The sequence below is a fragment of the Leuciscus leuciscus genome, assembly GCF_965113295.1.
Source record: "Leuciscus leuciscus genome assembly, chromosome: 12".
In the NCBI taxonomy this organism is placed as follows: Eukaryota; Metazoa; Chordata; class Actinopteri; order Cypriniformes; family Leuciscidae; genus Leuciscus; species Leuciscus leuciscus.
In genome coordinates, this window is record NC_138736.1 from 25520911 (window position 1) to 25538652 (window position 17742).

Consider the following 17742-nt stretch of genomic DNA (forward strand, 5'->3'; position numbering starts at 1 on the left):
GGATTACTTTAAGTGAACGTAATGTGATCTTAAAACCAAATATATAAACTTAAGTTTAAGCATGTTTTCTTAATGCACACCATAACATTTTCAGATTTTTTTGTATTTTATGTGAATTTTTTTAGTACTTGTTTACTTTGATACATCAGACAGGCCAATCTAAGGTAATTAAGTTTTTTCTTTTTGTAGTATTCAAGGCCACAATAATAAGGTTTTAGTCACATTTAACATTATCTGCCAAAAAAAAAAAAAAATCTTTTTAAAACATCTGTCTGAAAATAAAAAGCAGATTAAATATACAAATTTATATCATGTAGTCTACATTTCTGGTCAGTAAATACAATGACAAAAAAATCCCAGAAGTCCACATTATTCACAGGTGTATGTGATATATAGCTTATTTTTTTCCAAAACATGTTGTGTAATTGAATAAATTGTATATGAAGGGTTTTGTTATTGACAGAAAATGTTAGCATTTTCTATGTGTTGTTCCACTGTTTTACTTTATAGCTGTCCAACAATACTTTAAATATACTTTGGGCTTTTGGGGCTCTATAAACTCAGGAGATGCTGCCTCCTGCTGAAACCTTAACTGCTGTTGGACAATGTCACTTTAAAAAGTGTCTATACACTGTTCAGTCTCATATTTCTTAATTGACTTAATTTTATTTTTTGTACAATTATTTCTCATCCAATTTTTTAGGAGGCAGTGCCTTCATTGGGAATGCGGCTGATGCATACCGTTAGATGCTTCGTTCCCGTGACTGCATTCAAACTAAATATGAATGTCAAAACGATGGGTGTGTTTGACTTCACGCAGCTTTGCGCAGACCGATCGGTGTATGGCATCAAAGTACCGCGAGAGCGATTAGAGGGCATGGGGCTTCAAATGCTTTTGAATCACTCTCGCGGTACTTTGATATCATACACCGTTCGGTCTGCGCAGAGCTGCATGAAGTCAAACACACACATCGTTTTGACATTCATATTCATAACACACCTTTTGACTTCATGCGGAGACTGATTTGTGTCTGCTTTGAAGCAGTGCACATTGGTTAGAATTTGTTTTCTATTTTTTTCCCCCATTGAATACTTTCTGAAGTTTTTTTCTTTGAACAATAGTAGAGTCAAGGGGGTCAAAATGAAAAAAAGTAGTAGTAATAAAAAATATTTAAGAGTCAGTCCAAAAATAAACATGCCTTTTTACAAAAAGACCTGTAGAAGAGTTTACACTTTATAGCTTTTTAATAGTACAGTTACCATCTGTGTTTGTAAAATTTAACTGATAGAATTTTTAAGATGAAGTTATCATACCTTAAAGGTATTAAAATATATATATATATATATATATATATATATATAAAAATCTGAATGAATTTGTCAACTATAAACATGCATATCCTACAGCTTTTTCACATAGCTACAATGCCAACAAAAGATGGGGCACAGTTTCCAGTGGGAAAGAACAAAAAGAGTAGCTCACATCAGTGTCCTTAAATATACAAAGAAAGTGTTTAAAATGACAAAATGTATTATCTTGAAAGAAATTTCTATCATCTTATTTGTAACAAATATATAGGGGGAGAGCAGGGAGTGTTGTAACACTGTCAGTTTAACAAGTTAGAACAGAGCTATGGTGATGTCATCAATATCATACACTCCCATCACCTTTTTGAGCTCAAAGGAGAAGTGACTGTGAGCAATATTGAAGATTGTATGCACAAAAACAAAAAAAACATTTTCAGGACGAGAAGTAAATCGTCAGGATTATATTTTGCCTAGCAACCATTTCATTATAGATACAATTATTTGACTTGCATAACCTAAAGTAGCTGTTTCTCTAGTTTAATTTGATGCTTTGCATACATGCAAAAAGAGTTAGCTATGTTTTGGCTGTTTGGGTTGGTAATAGTTCATTAAAAATGTTACAACCAACCCCTTATGATGATTCCAGTCCAGTTATTAATCACATCCTGTTAAGGATGTATGTGGTAAATATGTTTTCATCGTAGTTTATGTGCAAGTCTCTTATCAGATAAAAACATTTGCCTCAATTGAACATATTTTTTTTTTTATGATGTGATGCCGCAAAGCACTCAAGGCAGTTGTTTTGTGCAAAATTTAAAGTCCTAAAAGAAATAAAATATAATTTTTTTGTCACTTTAAATTAACTTTATTCAAAAGTGATTTTTCTTTGTTCTTCAATAAAGTTATTGCATAAATTAGATAGTGTTCATCTTATTTCAGCAAATCACCTCTCATTGTTACATCTATCCAGGCTAGTGTTACACCCCACCCTAGTAGTGGGGTAGCTTGTAACAATGGAAATCTTTGAAATTGACATTAACTCACATAATCTGTGATTGTGTAGTACACATCCAAGTGACTTTTATTTGTAGTACACAAATGTAGCTACCGTGTATTAAAGTTTGAGAGATCTATCACAAATTACCACCGAGTTACTGATGCTCAAACAAACATTGTTACTACCATCCCTGTTCTTCCCTAGGATATTACAACAAAATATTCTCCTAATTAAGATCACCAACATACTTGGTCCAGTAATAGTGTACGGTTTGGTGGCCATCTCTTTTCAAAACAGCTTTGTTATAATTTTAACTTGTAAAAATATTACAACACACAGTATTGACTGGGTAAAAGTAAGTCAGGGAAATAGATTACACCTGTACACAGAGAAACAACACCAGAATGAATGGCACAAATTTGCAGGGGGGTCAGAAAAATTTAAGAAATCCTTAAATCATGGGATCCATGTCAATTGAACAACTGACAAACCCCAAAACCATTCCTTTATCACGCTCTAAAAAAAAGTGACAATTATCTGCGGAATATACCAACAAATCTTGACCATGAAAGGCACAAACTTTTAGTTTTATCTATTTTATAGGTACACATTAACCAGAAACCAGTCAGAAAAAAAAGTATTTTAAGTCGTTTTAAAGTCTTTCATTGAGTCTTTTAACCAATTAATTTGATGTAATTAAATGTATTATTCGAGTGGATTTTTATATATATATATAATTGGTCAATACGTGGCAGTATTTTTATCTAGATGTATGGAGGAAGCAACAAATGTCAGTCTTGAAATGCCTTCAGCTTGAGAAACAACCAGATATTACTTTTATTTATTTATTAATTAACAGTCAAAGAAACTATTGTATTCTGGAAATAATAACTACAAAATAGTTAACAGGGTTTCATCAACGGGAATATCATCAATGGATAAAATAAGTACAGTCCTTTAAAGCAAATATATCAAATTTTTGAATGTGAAAGAATAGGCCTAAAGTCTTAGAAAACAACTGAATTATTTCAATTGCATGCAGAACTTAATCATTAATTTTAAGAAACAGGGCTGTCTCATCTGTGAGCTGGTTAATCAAAATGCTTTCTACCAGCAAAATGGACTCATGTCAACTTGCTGTCTTTATTAAAATGGCAAAAGACTTGAGCAACAAAAAAAAGATAGTAACTTATTCAGGTTTACAGTGTATATAAACTTCAAACCTTTCACTTGCACTGATATAGCAAGATGTTTTCTTTCAGTTGTCCTCTTTTATGGACAACTTTACTTGCTGTGTAATTGTGGTTATATTTTTCCTATTTTTCAATCTCTTAATCTTTGGCAGAAGAGAGAAGTGAAACAGTTTGTTTTTACGTCATGTGATTGGCTGTTCGCTACTGATGTCACACTTTCATGTGTGACCACAGTTATTCATCAAGTCAGGATCAAAGGCTTGAGTTGACAGAAAGTTGATGGTCAGTGTTATGGTACCAACAAAGCCTGATTGGACTGGTTTGGTTTTGTCAAATTGAAATTAATCCTGTAACCCTGAGTTTGTTCAACTACCTTCCTGGTATGGGCCCTTGAAAAAGTTAATTACGTGGTGCTTCTCAATACTCAAATTGATGCTTCCTCACTCCTCCAGCCTGTTACCTGTGCTGCGTTCCAGTCCACTTTTAGACACGCACTTGCGAACTTCCCTAAGCACTTCCCCTCGGGGGAATCCCTGCCGCCATTTTGAAGTGCGTTCCACTTCGTGAAGTGGACGAGGGAAGTTTATATGGACAGACCCTCGTTCCCTCGATCTTGACCGAGGGAGCGAGTCTGCTTCAAATGTACACTTCAGTCACCTATATGTCCCACAATGCAACACGATTGTGACGTCACCATATATCTCGTCTAATCACCACCACACAGTCAACTTTATGATATATTAATTATATATTTTTTATATTTAAAACAACCCAAACACACCTATAAACATTTGGATGCTGCATTAAACAAATTCTCAAAGGGAAAAAAATGTAAATAATAAATCAACTCCACAGCTGATTCCAAGTGATCAAGGGCTTAGGACGTTCCAATTCAGCCCATTACAGTTTCCGCCAGTAGTGGGCACTCGCAATGACGTACATCCGAGTGAACGAGACGGAGGGAAGTTAGCAAGTGAAGGGCATGACAATTTTGGACTGGAACGCAGCACTGGTAACTGATCAAAGAAAGCCATCTTGAAGGACATCTCAATTCTCGAATTGCACCGTGAAGAACGATGAGTGAGGAAGCTTCTAGACTACGTACTACAGAGTTACAGGCTGATGAGTTTGATCAAGGTTGGAACTAAATTGTGCAGGAAAGTGAACCTTAAGGGTCGGAATTAAGAACCCCTGAATTAGTACAAAAACAAAACAAAAAACATACAGGTTTAGAACAACATGAGGGTGAGTAAATAATGAAAGAACTTTTTTTTTTTTAAATGTGAACCATCACTTTAACTGGTCAGTTCCATTGTGAGTGACCAGTTCATCTGTTGTTTATTTAAGTGCCATTTATTATAATACTCTCATAATGTGTGTCCATTCTAATGATCTAAGCAGATTAGACAGTTAAGGATGAATATGTAAAATTAACATATGAGAACAACTGGATAGTTGCAGACTACAGCAAACCAGTTCTAACTGGGCTATAAAACATATCTGCCTAAAACCACACACTTAAAGGAATAGTTCACTTAATGAAAATTCTGTCATCATTTACTCACCCTCAAGTTGTTTCAAACCTGTAGGAATTTCTTCTGCTGAACACAAAAGAAGATATTTTGAAGAATGTCGGTAACCAAACAGTTGATGGATCCCATTAACTTCCATAGTATTTTTTCCTATTATGGAAGTCAATGGGGTCCATCAACTGTCTGGTTACCGACATTCTTCAAAATATCTGTGTTCAGCAGAAGAAAGAAATTCATACAGGTTTGAAACAACTTGAGGATGAATAAATGATGACAGAATTAAAAAATGTAAGTGAACTATTCCTTTAACAGCTGACTATAAGAAAAGATGTAAACAAAGTAAACGAGAATCTGACTATGCAGAGATTGTACTGGAGTGCCTTAATAGTTGGATTTCTTGTTAATGAGAAGGCAGTGGGAGGACAGTGCTCCCCCGAGTTTGGAGGCTTCACTGCAGGCTGTGGGCAGTAGGGTGTAGTCTGTCAAACGCTGGAAGGCCTGAAACAGAGAATAAGTAAATATGTAGCATCTGGACTAATCAGACTCACACAAATTATTCATTATATTTAACGAATAATCCAGCAAACTCACTCTCCCAACAAAGGTCTGTGACCCATCCCCCGGAATCTGCAACTATCATCCTAAATTAAGCTAACACACTGGCAGAACCAGGTCTATGGTTACAGGACACATGAAGACTGATAAGGTTTATGACCAAAAGGAATTTGCAGAGAGTTGTGACTCACTCAATTCTTGTTGAAAAGGACAAATAAACCCTTTTAATTCTATATATAACCACTTGAAAAATGTATAAACATGTATCTAATTTTTCCATTTCGTGATTTTCCTTTTATGGGGTTTGACCTATGTATTCATTTTCTCTTTTAAACTCTTGGATTAATGTTTCAGACTTGCATATGATGGTAAACCAAAATCACGTTTAGCATGTTTGGTCTCTGAGAGCTACAATCTTCGTTCCCCATTTGTTCATTTACATTAAATTTTGCTAACTCTGTGATGCATTAGTATTATAAGAATCTTGAAGGTTCTTTTCTTAAACTCCCAATCAAATTACATATCCAATTGCCCTGCTAGAACACAAAGGATTGTAAAATTTCCCTCCAAGGGGAACAACTTATTGACACTCTCAAATCCTGAGGGTGTGACATCTTCACACTTTAAAAATCACTGATCACAAGATCACGCCTGTTTTTCCGCTTTCTGAGAAATCCTGATGTGAAGATGATGCTGAGCTAGAAGTCTTCTAAGGACCTTTCTAAGTTTGTGCCAGGCTGTGTCATTGTCTTTCCATTCACCAAAGATCCTCTGACTCCCACTGGTTCTCTCTCATTAAGACAACATCAGCAAAGATCAACTGGAGCCTCAATAAAATGGGCGAGACATGCAAGTATCAAACTTATTGTTTGATACATTAAGTATCCTAAACCCTTTTAAAGAAGGGTGTGTTGGAACTAAAAACTGATGCTTTGCTCAAGGCTGCTGATCTGCTGAATTTCAAATGATGCTACAACTATTGTTTTCCTGTATTCTGTTTCAGCTCTCTTTCAATTGCTTAACTGTATGCATGTATTTATGTGTATGTAGTTTAAGTGTTTAGTCTAGTTAATAAAGGCTTGTTCATGTCACATTTATAGTTGTTTGTGGTTCATGCTCATATACTGGAGTCCCTAATCATGCAGATTTTGTCTACATGTTCTGGGTAGTACTGTAGAGTAGGTAAGTTATTTCCCATACCCTGGAAATGATCATTTCTTAGAATTAATTAACAATTAACCCTCAGTGTTTGCTGGACAAACATGTTAATTGATTGTAATATTAATTATATTAACTGTTCCAAATATTTAAAAATAATTACGAGTTATGATTAATTATTCATATTTCACTTGAGCTAATTTGCTACAAATATAACAGTACAAAAATGCAAAATATGTCTGCACTCTAAAAAAATACTTTATTACAAACAAGAGATAAAGATTATACAAACGTTTCAGGTCTTTGCCTTCATCATGACAATTTCACTTATTCTCAACTATATAGAATATAACGCAGCAGGTCTTCAGGTGATTGTGATCATAGTTAAACAATCAAATAATTCGTCCACAGACTCCAGTCCGTCTGGAACAGTAAATAATGATAAAAAATTTTGGGAACAATTACACATCAGGAAAAGATGACATTTATAAAAAAATTATTTAAAAAAAATGATCTATAAACGTTTTTCCAACATATATCAATGGACATGGACATTGGTGTAGGTAGATTACATTTTTACTCTAACATGTTATGCAGGATTTAATGTGGTATATTATTTTTGTGGAAGAACACGTACAATTTTTACATTGTAAAATAGAAGAGCATGATGTGCAATTCCGACATGGAAAACAACCTTGAATGTATGTTTTTTTTTGTCATGTATGACATCTGATCTGACTAGCATGTTCGCCAAGTTTTGAGATCTCTTATAGGTGAACACTGGAGGATGTTTAAAAGTGTCTTTTAATGAAGAATCTGACGCTAGAATAAACCAATATTTGTTGACCATAGATTTAATCTGGTAACTTTGTTTAGTGTAAATAAAAATGTAATTTACTGAGAAGGTTTTTTTCTTTTTCTTTGATCGTTATTCAATAATTGAATTCTTTAACTTTTTTTTTACTTTATCAAACGCTGATTTAAACTAAGTTCGTGGGTATCCTCTTGAGTTAAAGCGATTGCCAATAATTTTGGATTGTTCATCAAATTCCTCTTCTGAAGCGCAAATACCTCTCAGTCTATATAGTTGGCTTAAAGGTAAACCTTTTTTCAAGTCAAGTCAAGTCACCTTCATTTATATAATTTTTTTTAACAATATAGATCGTTTCAAAGCAGCTTTACAGTCATAATAATAAATTACAGTAACAGAGATAAAGCTCTAGAATAAAGTTGTTGTCCAGCTAAAGTTAGTTTTGATAGATTGATTCACTTCATTAGTTATTAACTTAGGGGCCCCTAACATGACACCGTTCTAACACGAGAACGCAAACCCTGAAATAGATTCAAAGATGTAAGCCTTAAATTATTTTTAGAAAAAAAGGTAATCTCTGCGCATACCTCAAAAACGCAAACCCGCGAAAACGCTGACGGCGTGCAAATGCACATCACGTGTTTAGTCTATAGGTATGCGCATTTGAATATATATGTGCGCAGACGTGTAGTCCTTCTTTACAAACCAACCCTCAACAAACTACTTGTCTGGCCGTAAAAATGTATAATAAATAATTATTTATCGCTTCCATGAAGCCACGTGAACCGGAATTATCCCGACAACGTTTTATCTGTACGGAGGTAAAACACTTCAGGACTGCGTTGTCCAGGCGCAGGTCCTTCATCAGATCTGGATATGGCCTGGATCCGGCGAACTGCGGTAAACCTCGGGATAAGCAGAGAGACCAATATTAGCGTAGGTACCATCCTTCTTAAGATGTAACAAGTACATCAGGATTTATGGGAAGTGTTCCCGGTTCCGGCTGACCTAATCTATGCAGCCTATTGCCTAACACTGAATTATAGAAGTCTATAATGTGTTGTGTATGCTAGGTCAAAGAGATTTGTTTTTAATCTAGATTGACAGTATGTGTCTGCTTCCCGGACAATGTTAGGAAGACCGTTCCAAAGTTTTGGTGCTAAATAGGAAAAGGATCTACTGCCAGTAGTCGATTTTGATATTCTAGGTATTATCAACTGGCCTGAATTTTGAGATCACAATAAACGTGAAGGACTATAATGCGTTAAGAGCTCGGTCAAGTACTGGGGAGCTAAACCATTTAGTGCCTTGTAAGTAATCAGCAATATTTTTAAATTTATACAATGTTTAACGGAGCCAATTCAGTGTTGACAAAACCTGGCTAATATGGTCATACTTCCTGGTTCTAGGGCTGGACCCGAATATTCGAATATTCGTTCGGTGGGTTGGTATTCGATTTGAAAATTTGACATTTGAATATTCGGTGGTTGTTTTGTTTTTTTTGCACACCTGGCATCCCCCTCGAAATGGTTCTCATTCGCGCTTGAATATGTTTTACACTATAAAATCTGATGAAATACAATACTCTTTTTTTACAATTATCTTATATAGCCTAGCCATTTTTAATAGGATGGACAATTGAAGGAACCCAACCTCGTTATACTTAAAGGAGAAGTTCACTTTTAAAAAAACTTTTGCTGATAATTTACTCACCCCCATGTCATCCAAGATGTCCATGTCTTTCTTTCTTCAGTCGAAAAGAAATTAAGGTTTTTGATGAAAACATTCCAGGATTTTTTCACATATTATGGATTCCATTGGGACCCAAACGGTTCAAGGTCCAAATGACAGTTTCATTGCCGCTTCAAAGGGCTTTAAACGATACCAGACGATGAATAAGGGTCTTATCTAGCGAAACGATCGGTCATTTCAAAAATAAAATAAAAAGTTGACGTTTTATAAGCACAAATGTTCGGCTTGCTCTGTTCTGTGATGCGCGTTCGTGACGTCACGTAATACGCAATTACGTTGAAAAGGTCACGCTTGAAAAATTGAAGAAAATGTTCTTTTTGGCTTTTTAATATTAAAACACTCAGGATGCGCACACGAAATGGGCATTTTAAACGATAAACTGACACAAATACATTTGAAAATGTTTATATGGTCCTCCTTCCGCACATTTGTAAACACATCAAACTTGACCTTTTCAACGTAATTGCGTATTACGTGACGTCACGAACGCGCATCACAGAACAGAGCAAGGCGAACATTTGTGCTTATAAAACGTCAACTTTTTATTTTATTTTTGAAATGACCGATCGTTTCGCTAGATAAGACCCTTATTCATCGTCTGGTATCGTTTAAAGCCCTTTGAAGCGGCAATGAAACTGTCATTTGGACCTTGAACCGTTTGGGTCCCAATGGAATCCATAATATGTGGAAAAATCCTGGAATGTTTTCATCAAAAACCTTAATTTCTTTTCGACTGAAGAAAGAAAGACATGGACATCTTGGATGACATGGGGGTGAGTAAATTATCAGCAAAAGTTTTTTCAAAAGTGAACTTCTCCTTTAATAAATATATTTGCTTCTTCTTGGCCTACTAAAGTGTTCCTGCAATGGGAGTATTCTCTGGCTAGAACGCAGAACAGCGGAGATTGTATGGACAGAAGTGCATGCCTGAGCTTGTATTTTGGGTTAAGCTGCGTTGCTTTGAGATTGTGGAAAATAGAATAATAGAAACAAAATGTATTAGCCTTTTTACCCATTATTATCAATCTAACTTAATTTCGTTTTTCTTTATTTAAATTTCGTTTTTCTTTATTTAAATTTCGTTTTTTTTTTATAAAAATTTCGTTTTTCTTTATTTAAATCTACCCTTTACTGTGTCAGTAATTTGTTAGTCAGAAAAATATTAGACTTCCTTAAAAGTATTGCTTAAGTTAACAGACCTGTGTGTGTGTGTTTTATATCACTAGTGCAGTGTCCATTCTCGGAGCATATAAGCCCTGCCCGTGTGAGGCACGCCGCTTCGCGTCTCGCGTGTCCATCTATATTGCACCAAATGCGACACCGCACTCCCTTGTGAAGTCGATTGGATGAACGGTTCTCGAAATAATCAAAATGCAAACAGACAGACAGACACATAGAGATTCCTACCTTTACTAGAGAAGAATATGTTCAGCACCCTCTCTCCGAAGCTTTGAATATTCGATGTTCATTACTACCGAAGCTTCGAAGCTCAAAAAATGGTACTCGGACCAGCCCTACCTGGTTCTAGTAAAAACTCTAGCTTCTGCGTTTTGGACCAGCTGTAGTTTGTTTATTAAGCGTGCAGGGCAACCACCCATAATAGCATTACAATAATCTAGCCTTGATGTCATGAACACATTAACTAATTGTTCCGCACTTGTCATTGAGAACATATGACGTAATTTAGATATATTTTTAAGTTGGAAAAATGCGGTTTTACAGATACTAGACTTTCAAATAAAAGATATGTATCAAAGAGCACACCCAGGTTCCTAACCGACGACAAAGACTTGACAGAGCAGCCATCAAGTGTTAGACATTATTCTAGGTTGTTAAGCGAGTACGTTTTTTTTGTCCAATAATTAGAATCTCTGTTTTTTCAGAATTAAGTACCGTAGTAGGAAATTACTAGTCATCCAGTTTTTTATATCAGCTATGCATTCCGTTAATTTTGTGAATTGGTAAGTTTCGTCAGGGCGTGAAGAAATATAGAGCTGAGTATCATCAGCATAACAGTGAAAACTAATGCCATGCTTCCTAATGATATCTCCTAAGGGTAGCATGTACAGAGTGAACAGCAAAGGTCCTAGCACTGAGCCTTGTGGTACTCCATACTGAACTTTTGATCGATAAGACATCTCTTCTTTTACTGCTACAAACTGATAACATCAGATAAGTATGATTTAAACCATGCTAATGCAATTCCACTAATGCCAACATAATTTTCGAGTCTATTTAAAAGAATGTTGTGGTCAGTAGTATCAAATGCAGCACTAAGATCGAGTAACGCTAATAGAGAGATACAACCACGATCGGATGATAAGAGCAAATAATTTGTGACTCTGATGAGAGCTGTCTCAGTACTATGGTACGGTCTAAATCCTGACTGGAAATCCTCGCAGAGACCATTTCTTTAAAAAAAGGAACATAGTTGTGAGGATACTGCCTTTTCTAGTATCTTTGACAGAAAAGGTAGAATAGAGATCGGTCTGTAATTGACTAATTCTGTAGGATCAAGTTGAGTTTTTTTAACAAGCGGTTTAATCATAGCCAGCTTAAAAGTTTTTGGTACGTATTCTAATGACAAAGATGAATTAATGATATTAAAGGGATACTTCACCTCTGGAAAGATGAATGTGTATTTAAAATAGATTCATGTAGAAGAAATGTGAAATTATTTTTGAATTTGGAGCTTTCTAGACTGAGAAAAGCCAGAAAATGTATTTTTGGCTTATGTGGATGAAAGACAACAACTCCCAGAATGCACTTGCTTCGCTGCCCTAGGAGGCCACTCCCAAGCCACGCCTACCGGTAAGAGAGCGCAGTTGAAAACAACAAGGCTAGGCTACTAGTGAGTCTCCCCAGGATTTCGAGATCGCCCAAAATGTCCGGGATTCGGCTTTTGCGTTCTACAGTCGCCATTCATTATGTTTGTTTACTGTGGCGAGCAGGATGAGGCTGAGGGGCGCGGGAGAAGGGCGCGAGGCCGGTGGCGTGATTACTGAGATGCACCGATCTCGTATCTCTCACGGAGGAGCGGGAATTTTCTTAGCAATGTTAAAACGCACATCAACCGATCACTTGTTTAGCGTTCATGTAAACATTACATTCAGATTCACCAATCGGAATGAATTCAGTTAGATTGAAACAAAAGGTGTGCATGTAAACGATGAATGGCGACTGCAGAAAGCAAAAGCCGAATCCCGGACATTTTGGCCGATCTCGACGGCCGGACATGTCCGGGAAAAAGAGTATGGTAACCCCTACTACTCAGCTTTCTCCTACTACTCAGCTTTGTCCCCAGAACAAGAGCCTTTTAGCTTAGCTTCCAAAGAAAGACGGCTGACATTGTGTGTACATTCTGTGAGTGAGATCCCACCCTCTATGGGCGGGTTGAAAACATGCGGAACAGCTCCTCCTACTGGCTGTAGTCTTTAGCCTCTGGCCAAAAAGTCCTCCGATGACGCAAAATGACGATTTTTGCGTCATCGGAGGATTTTTTCCAGACAAAAAATACATAAATCTCTCATCTCAGGGGGATATGAGGGTGGAAAGCACAGTAATTTGAAAATACTACAGGTTTTCTACTAATACAAAGCTTAATGCTAAATCCTGAAGTATCCCTTTAAGAAGAGGATATATGACCTCTGGAAGCATCTCTTCCAATAGCTTAGTCGGGTATAGGGTCTAACATACATGTTGTCGATTTAGATGATTTAACGAGTTTAGAAAATTCTTCCTCTCCTATAGCAATGAATGAATGAATCAAATTTTTTCTCAAGGAGACTACAATGCACTGCCTGATGCGATACTGTAGTAGACGGTTGCATAGTTATAATTTTCTCCCTGATATTATCAATCTTGTAAGTAAAGAAGTTCATAAAGTCATTACTGCTGTGCTGCTTGGAAACGTCTGGGGTTGAAGCTTTATTTTTTGTTAATTTAGCCACTGTTTCAAATAAATACCTAGGGCTTTATTTTCTTTTAAAAGGGTTGAAAAATAAGCAGATCTAGCAGCTTTTAAGGCCTCTCTGTACACAATCGTGCTCTTTTTCCATGAAATATGAAAAAAGTTGTGTTTTCTTCCAGTTGCACTGCTTTGACTGCTCTCTTAAGGGCCGGACTATTTTCTTTAATCTTCTTTAAGCGCAAAGGAGCAACTCTGTCTAAAGTGCTGGAAAAGAGAAAGTCAAAAGTTTCTGTCACAATATCGAGTGCTTCTAAGCTATCTGGGATGCTGAGGTGATGAAACTGATCAGGAATATTATTAGTCAGCTTTGCAACCTTGGCTAGATGGTATACACAAGACTAGATAATGATCTGAGATGTCATCGCTCTGCTGTAGAATTTCAATGAGATCAACACTGATTCCATGTGATAATATTAGATCTAGAGTATGATTATGACAATGAGTAGGTCCTGACACGTGTTGTCTAACTCCAATAGAGTTCAGAATGTCTTTAAATGCCAATCCAAATGCATCTTTTTCGTTATCTACATGTATATTCAAATCACCAACAATTAGGATTTTCAAAAGTAACGGGTGATGACTATCGCCGAAAAATAATGTATTTTTAATAACTGTTGATCTTTGATATCAAAACATCCAAAAAATGTATAGATAAGTATTTTTCAATTTATAATGTAATTGAGTCTAATCTGGTGTTCAAAAACTCTTCGCTTCCTTTCCAAATAAGGACACAGTCATCAATGTATCTTGCCAAGTACTTAATGCAGTGCCCAAACTGATTGTTGTTGTAAATGAAGTCTAATTTTAATTTACCCATAAAGTGATTTGCATAGCTTGGTGCTAAGGGAGTGCCCATAGCAGTGCCTTGTATTTGAAGGTAGTAATCTTTTTCAAATAAAAAAAATATTTTTAGTCAATATACATTTAGTCAAGTCTAAAATAAATTGTGTGGGTAATGTAGAATTCTGTAGAGTTTGTAGAAAAAAAAACATTCCAAACCTTCTTTATGTGGAATCGAAGTGTATAGAGATGATACGTCCAATGTTACTAACCAATCTTGGTCATCTTAATTCGAATGCAATTGTAATTTATTTAAAAGACTCTGTAGTCTCTATTAGGTAGGAAGGTAATTGTTTTACCAATTTGTTGTAAATGAGAGTCTATAAATTCTGATAACTTTTCAGCGAGTGAGCCAATACCAGAAACTATGGGTCTAGGAGGATCTATGGTAGATTTATGTATTTTTGGTAATGCATTATGTATTTTTGCATTATGTATTTTTGGTATTGGGACAACTGGATGACGATTAGTTAGACATTTGAATTCTGGCAATATATGGTATCTTTTCCTGATGTGTAATTGTTCCCAACATTGTTTTTAATCATTATTTACTGTTCTGGGTGGACTTAAACTGGAGTCTGTGGACTAATTATTTGATTGTTTACCTGCAGCTTTTTCCCTTTTACTTTAACCGTTTCTTCTATTACCTGCCAGCAGACAAAACTGTCAGCTGATGCAAATGCTAGACTTAAGATTTTAATTTACTCAAAAAGTCACTAACATTTAGACATTGGGGCATTCAAAACATTCAGAAGAATTTCAATGGATGCAGGACTTAAATACTACACTGATATTCACCAGTCAACTATATTCACAATATTCAACAATATTCACCAAGCAACTACAATATTTACCAGTCCCAAGGATGTATTATTATGCTCATGATCCTGCTATGCACAGCAGCAAATGTATATAAAATGTGCAATCACTGTCAATTACCACATTTTCTGATTCAATTCCACATTAAAATACGGTTGTCAATCCAGAAACTTTGCAGTGTGAAGGGAGTAGCATGCAAAATATTCTTTTTCAAATTGTGAATAGGTTACAAACAGAACATGAGCAAAGAACGCTCCCTTTATAATTGACTGAAGCTGTCAATGTCATCAGTGTGAACGTATTAAGTGGATGCGCCACTAACTAACCTAAACAGCTCTGATTGGCCACATTGTTCATGTGCTCAGACATGTCTGTGATTGACCTGCAATGCTTAAAGCTGCAAGAGCTTTCACAAATACGCACAGTAGCATTTGAAAGCAGCACCTATCTGATGTCAGTCATGAGACAAAAAAGGTGAATGAAACTGGCGTAATGCTTTTATAAACAACATTTTTAACATTATCGCAACATTATGTTTATCGCAACATAAACAATATTCCATAATATTTTACATCAGCAAAGATTTTGCGATAATCTATGTATCACCCAGCCTTAAGTGTAATGTACAGCAAATGAGACAAATGTACTACACATAGTATATAACATCAAAGCTGCAATAAAGAGTTCTGGCACTGTTGGTACCAGGAATATTTCATTATTTCAATATTTAATTTGTGGCAAACATCACTGGTTCAATGGTTCACATTCAATGGTTGTTTGTCTATCTACCTCAGATCTACACCAGCAGTATCTTGCCTACATGTGGGCACAGTGGATGTCTCAGCTGAAGGCCCTGACATTTCATAATCTGTCCTCAATCGATTATTGTTGTTTCCTCACTGAGTAGACCCAAATGCTTTTGCTCTGAATCACAGATGTAGGAAAGTGCAGAGTTACACTAACATTTTATTAAAATATTTAGAATAATGGTTTTATTTTTCCTATTAATCGCAAAGACCAACTTGACAAAAATCTGTAGTGATGGATGCAAAAATGACCCAAAAAAGTTTGTTGGGTTATTTTTAGTCTTAAAAAACTGCTGATCAATCAGGCTTGTGTTGTTGATTATTCTCTGATGTAAATGCTTTTACTGTACATCCTCCTTCACTCACAGGAATACTGTTGGGACATTCTTCGGCTGTGGGATGCAGGAGGTAGTCCACTTTTGCAGGACCTCTGATGTATACACAGTTAGCAGCAACCTCCTCAGGTACTGACAAGATCTCATAGTGATGGTCAGTCAGCTGCTCCATCACCTGTAACACAAAAACACAATACTTGTGCCTAAGTACTTTTGGCACATCCTTGTTGATAATGTGATTATCTCCTCAGAAAAAAAGTGCATACATCTATATACATTAATGTAGAGATCATGTTTTGGATTTTACTTGCGCACACTCACTCTGAGTGTTTTTTTGGCCCCGTCACTGTTACTGATGATGATGGTATTGGGGCCACCCATGGAGCAGATGCTCTTCAGACGAGAGCCTCCACACACGGGCACAGTGGACACAGCAAAGTCCTGAACACACAGCACCAAGCAACATCTTTTCTTTTTGCTGGTAATTGCACAGGATTTTGCAGTGATATCAAACGATAAATAAATAAATAAGCACATTGTGATTATTTGACAAAACAAGAAGGACAAAAGCAAGAATTCAGTTCAAACCCATTGATAAATAATTGGGGGATCAAGCGTGTAGCGTAACTAGTCCTAGGTTTTTGGCCTGACCGGAACCAAACCAGTGCAGCAAGATTCTCTGGAGTCTGATTGTGAATAGTTATAAAAAAAAGTGAACATTTTGGTTCACAGTCCCTAAGGGCCGCCAAAACGTTAGAAGTGGGAGGAGGCCCTTTTACTTAATTGGCTATAAATTGTGAACGGAACGAGATATTTTCACCAAACTCAGTACACCTATGTAAGAGCTCATTCTTTGGTCGAGTGAAAAAGGACACGGCGACTGGCCACTTGGTGGCGCTATAACTGTTAAAAAGGTGTCAAAATGATGTATTTCTATAGCAAATCCCATGAAATGGCTGAAAGCGGCCCTCTTCCTGCCTGATTTGCATACAACTTCACAAAATCGGTTGTGCGCATGTGTCACGTGATCCTAAAGAAGCTTGGAAAGTTTTATGGACGTCAGGCCATTGGTGGCGCTTTAACTGTTATAAAGGTGAAAAATGCTCTATATTATCCTATGCAAAATGACATTTAAATGACAGAAAAATGGTCTGCTCTACGCAGAACTTCACCAAATTAGCTGAGCATGTGCGCCATATTATTCTAAAGAAGCGTGCAAACTTTTACGGAGATCGGGCCATCAGTAGAGGTATTACAGTTTAAAAGGTAAAAAAAAAACACACACCAAAAAACGTCTCAGTTACGTATGTAACCCTCGTTCCCTGAGTAGGGAACGGAGACGTTACGTCGGATGACGACGAATGGGGTTTCGCTCAGAAAGCCTATCATCTTTGAGTATATAAAACGAGCCAATGGCAATGAAATGCCATGGGTCTGCGGAATTTGCATAGCGTAACTCCGCCCGACCCTGTGGGTATATAAGGAAGTACGCTGGCAACATACAGATATGTCTTCGCTGAGGAGCCGAGACTGAACTCAGGCGTTCCAGCCGTACAGCGGAAGTGGCAGGGAGACGTAACCTACTCAGGGAACGAGGGTTACATACGTAACCGAGACGTTCCCTTTCGTGGTCACTCCGAGTTACGTCGGATGGCGACGAATGGGG

The 17742-nt window shown here is 36.5% G+C and overlaps 1 protein-coding gene across 4 annotated transcripts in view; it reads right to left on the reverse strand.

The window, feature by feature from the left end:
• Window positions 1–475: 475 nt before the first annotated feature.
• Window positions 476–17742, reverse strand: part of ddah2 (DDAH family member 2, ADMA-independent) — a 42909-nt gene continuing 25642 nt past the window's right edge. For all 4 annotated transcript variants that reach the window (XM_082186798.1, XM_082186799.1, XM_082186800.1 and 1 more), the window contains exons 4-6: window positions 16398–16517; window positions 16108–16251; window positions 476–5528 (exon numbers count right to left, since the gene is read on the reverse strand). In XM_082186798.1, coding sequence (XP_082042924.1) covers window positions 5412–5528; window positions 16108–16251; window positions 16398–16517 — 381 coding nt within the window. In that variant the 3' untranslated portion in view covers window positions 476–5411. The remainder of the gene's footprint in view (window positions 5529–16107; window positions 16252–16397; window positions 16518–17742) is intronic.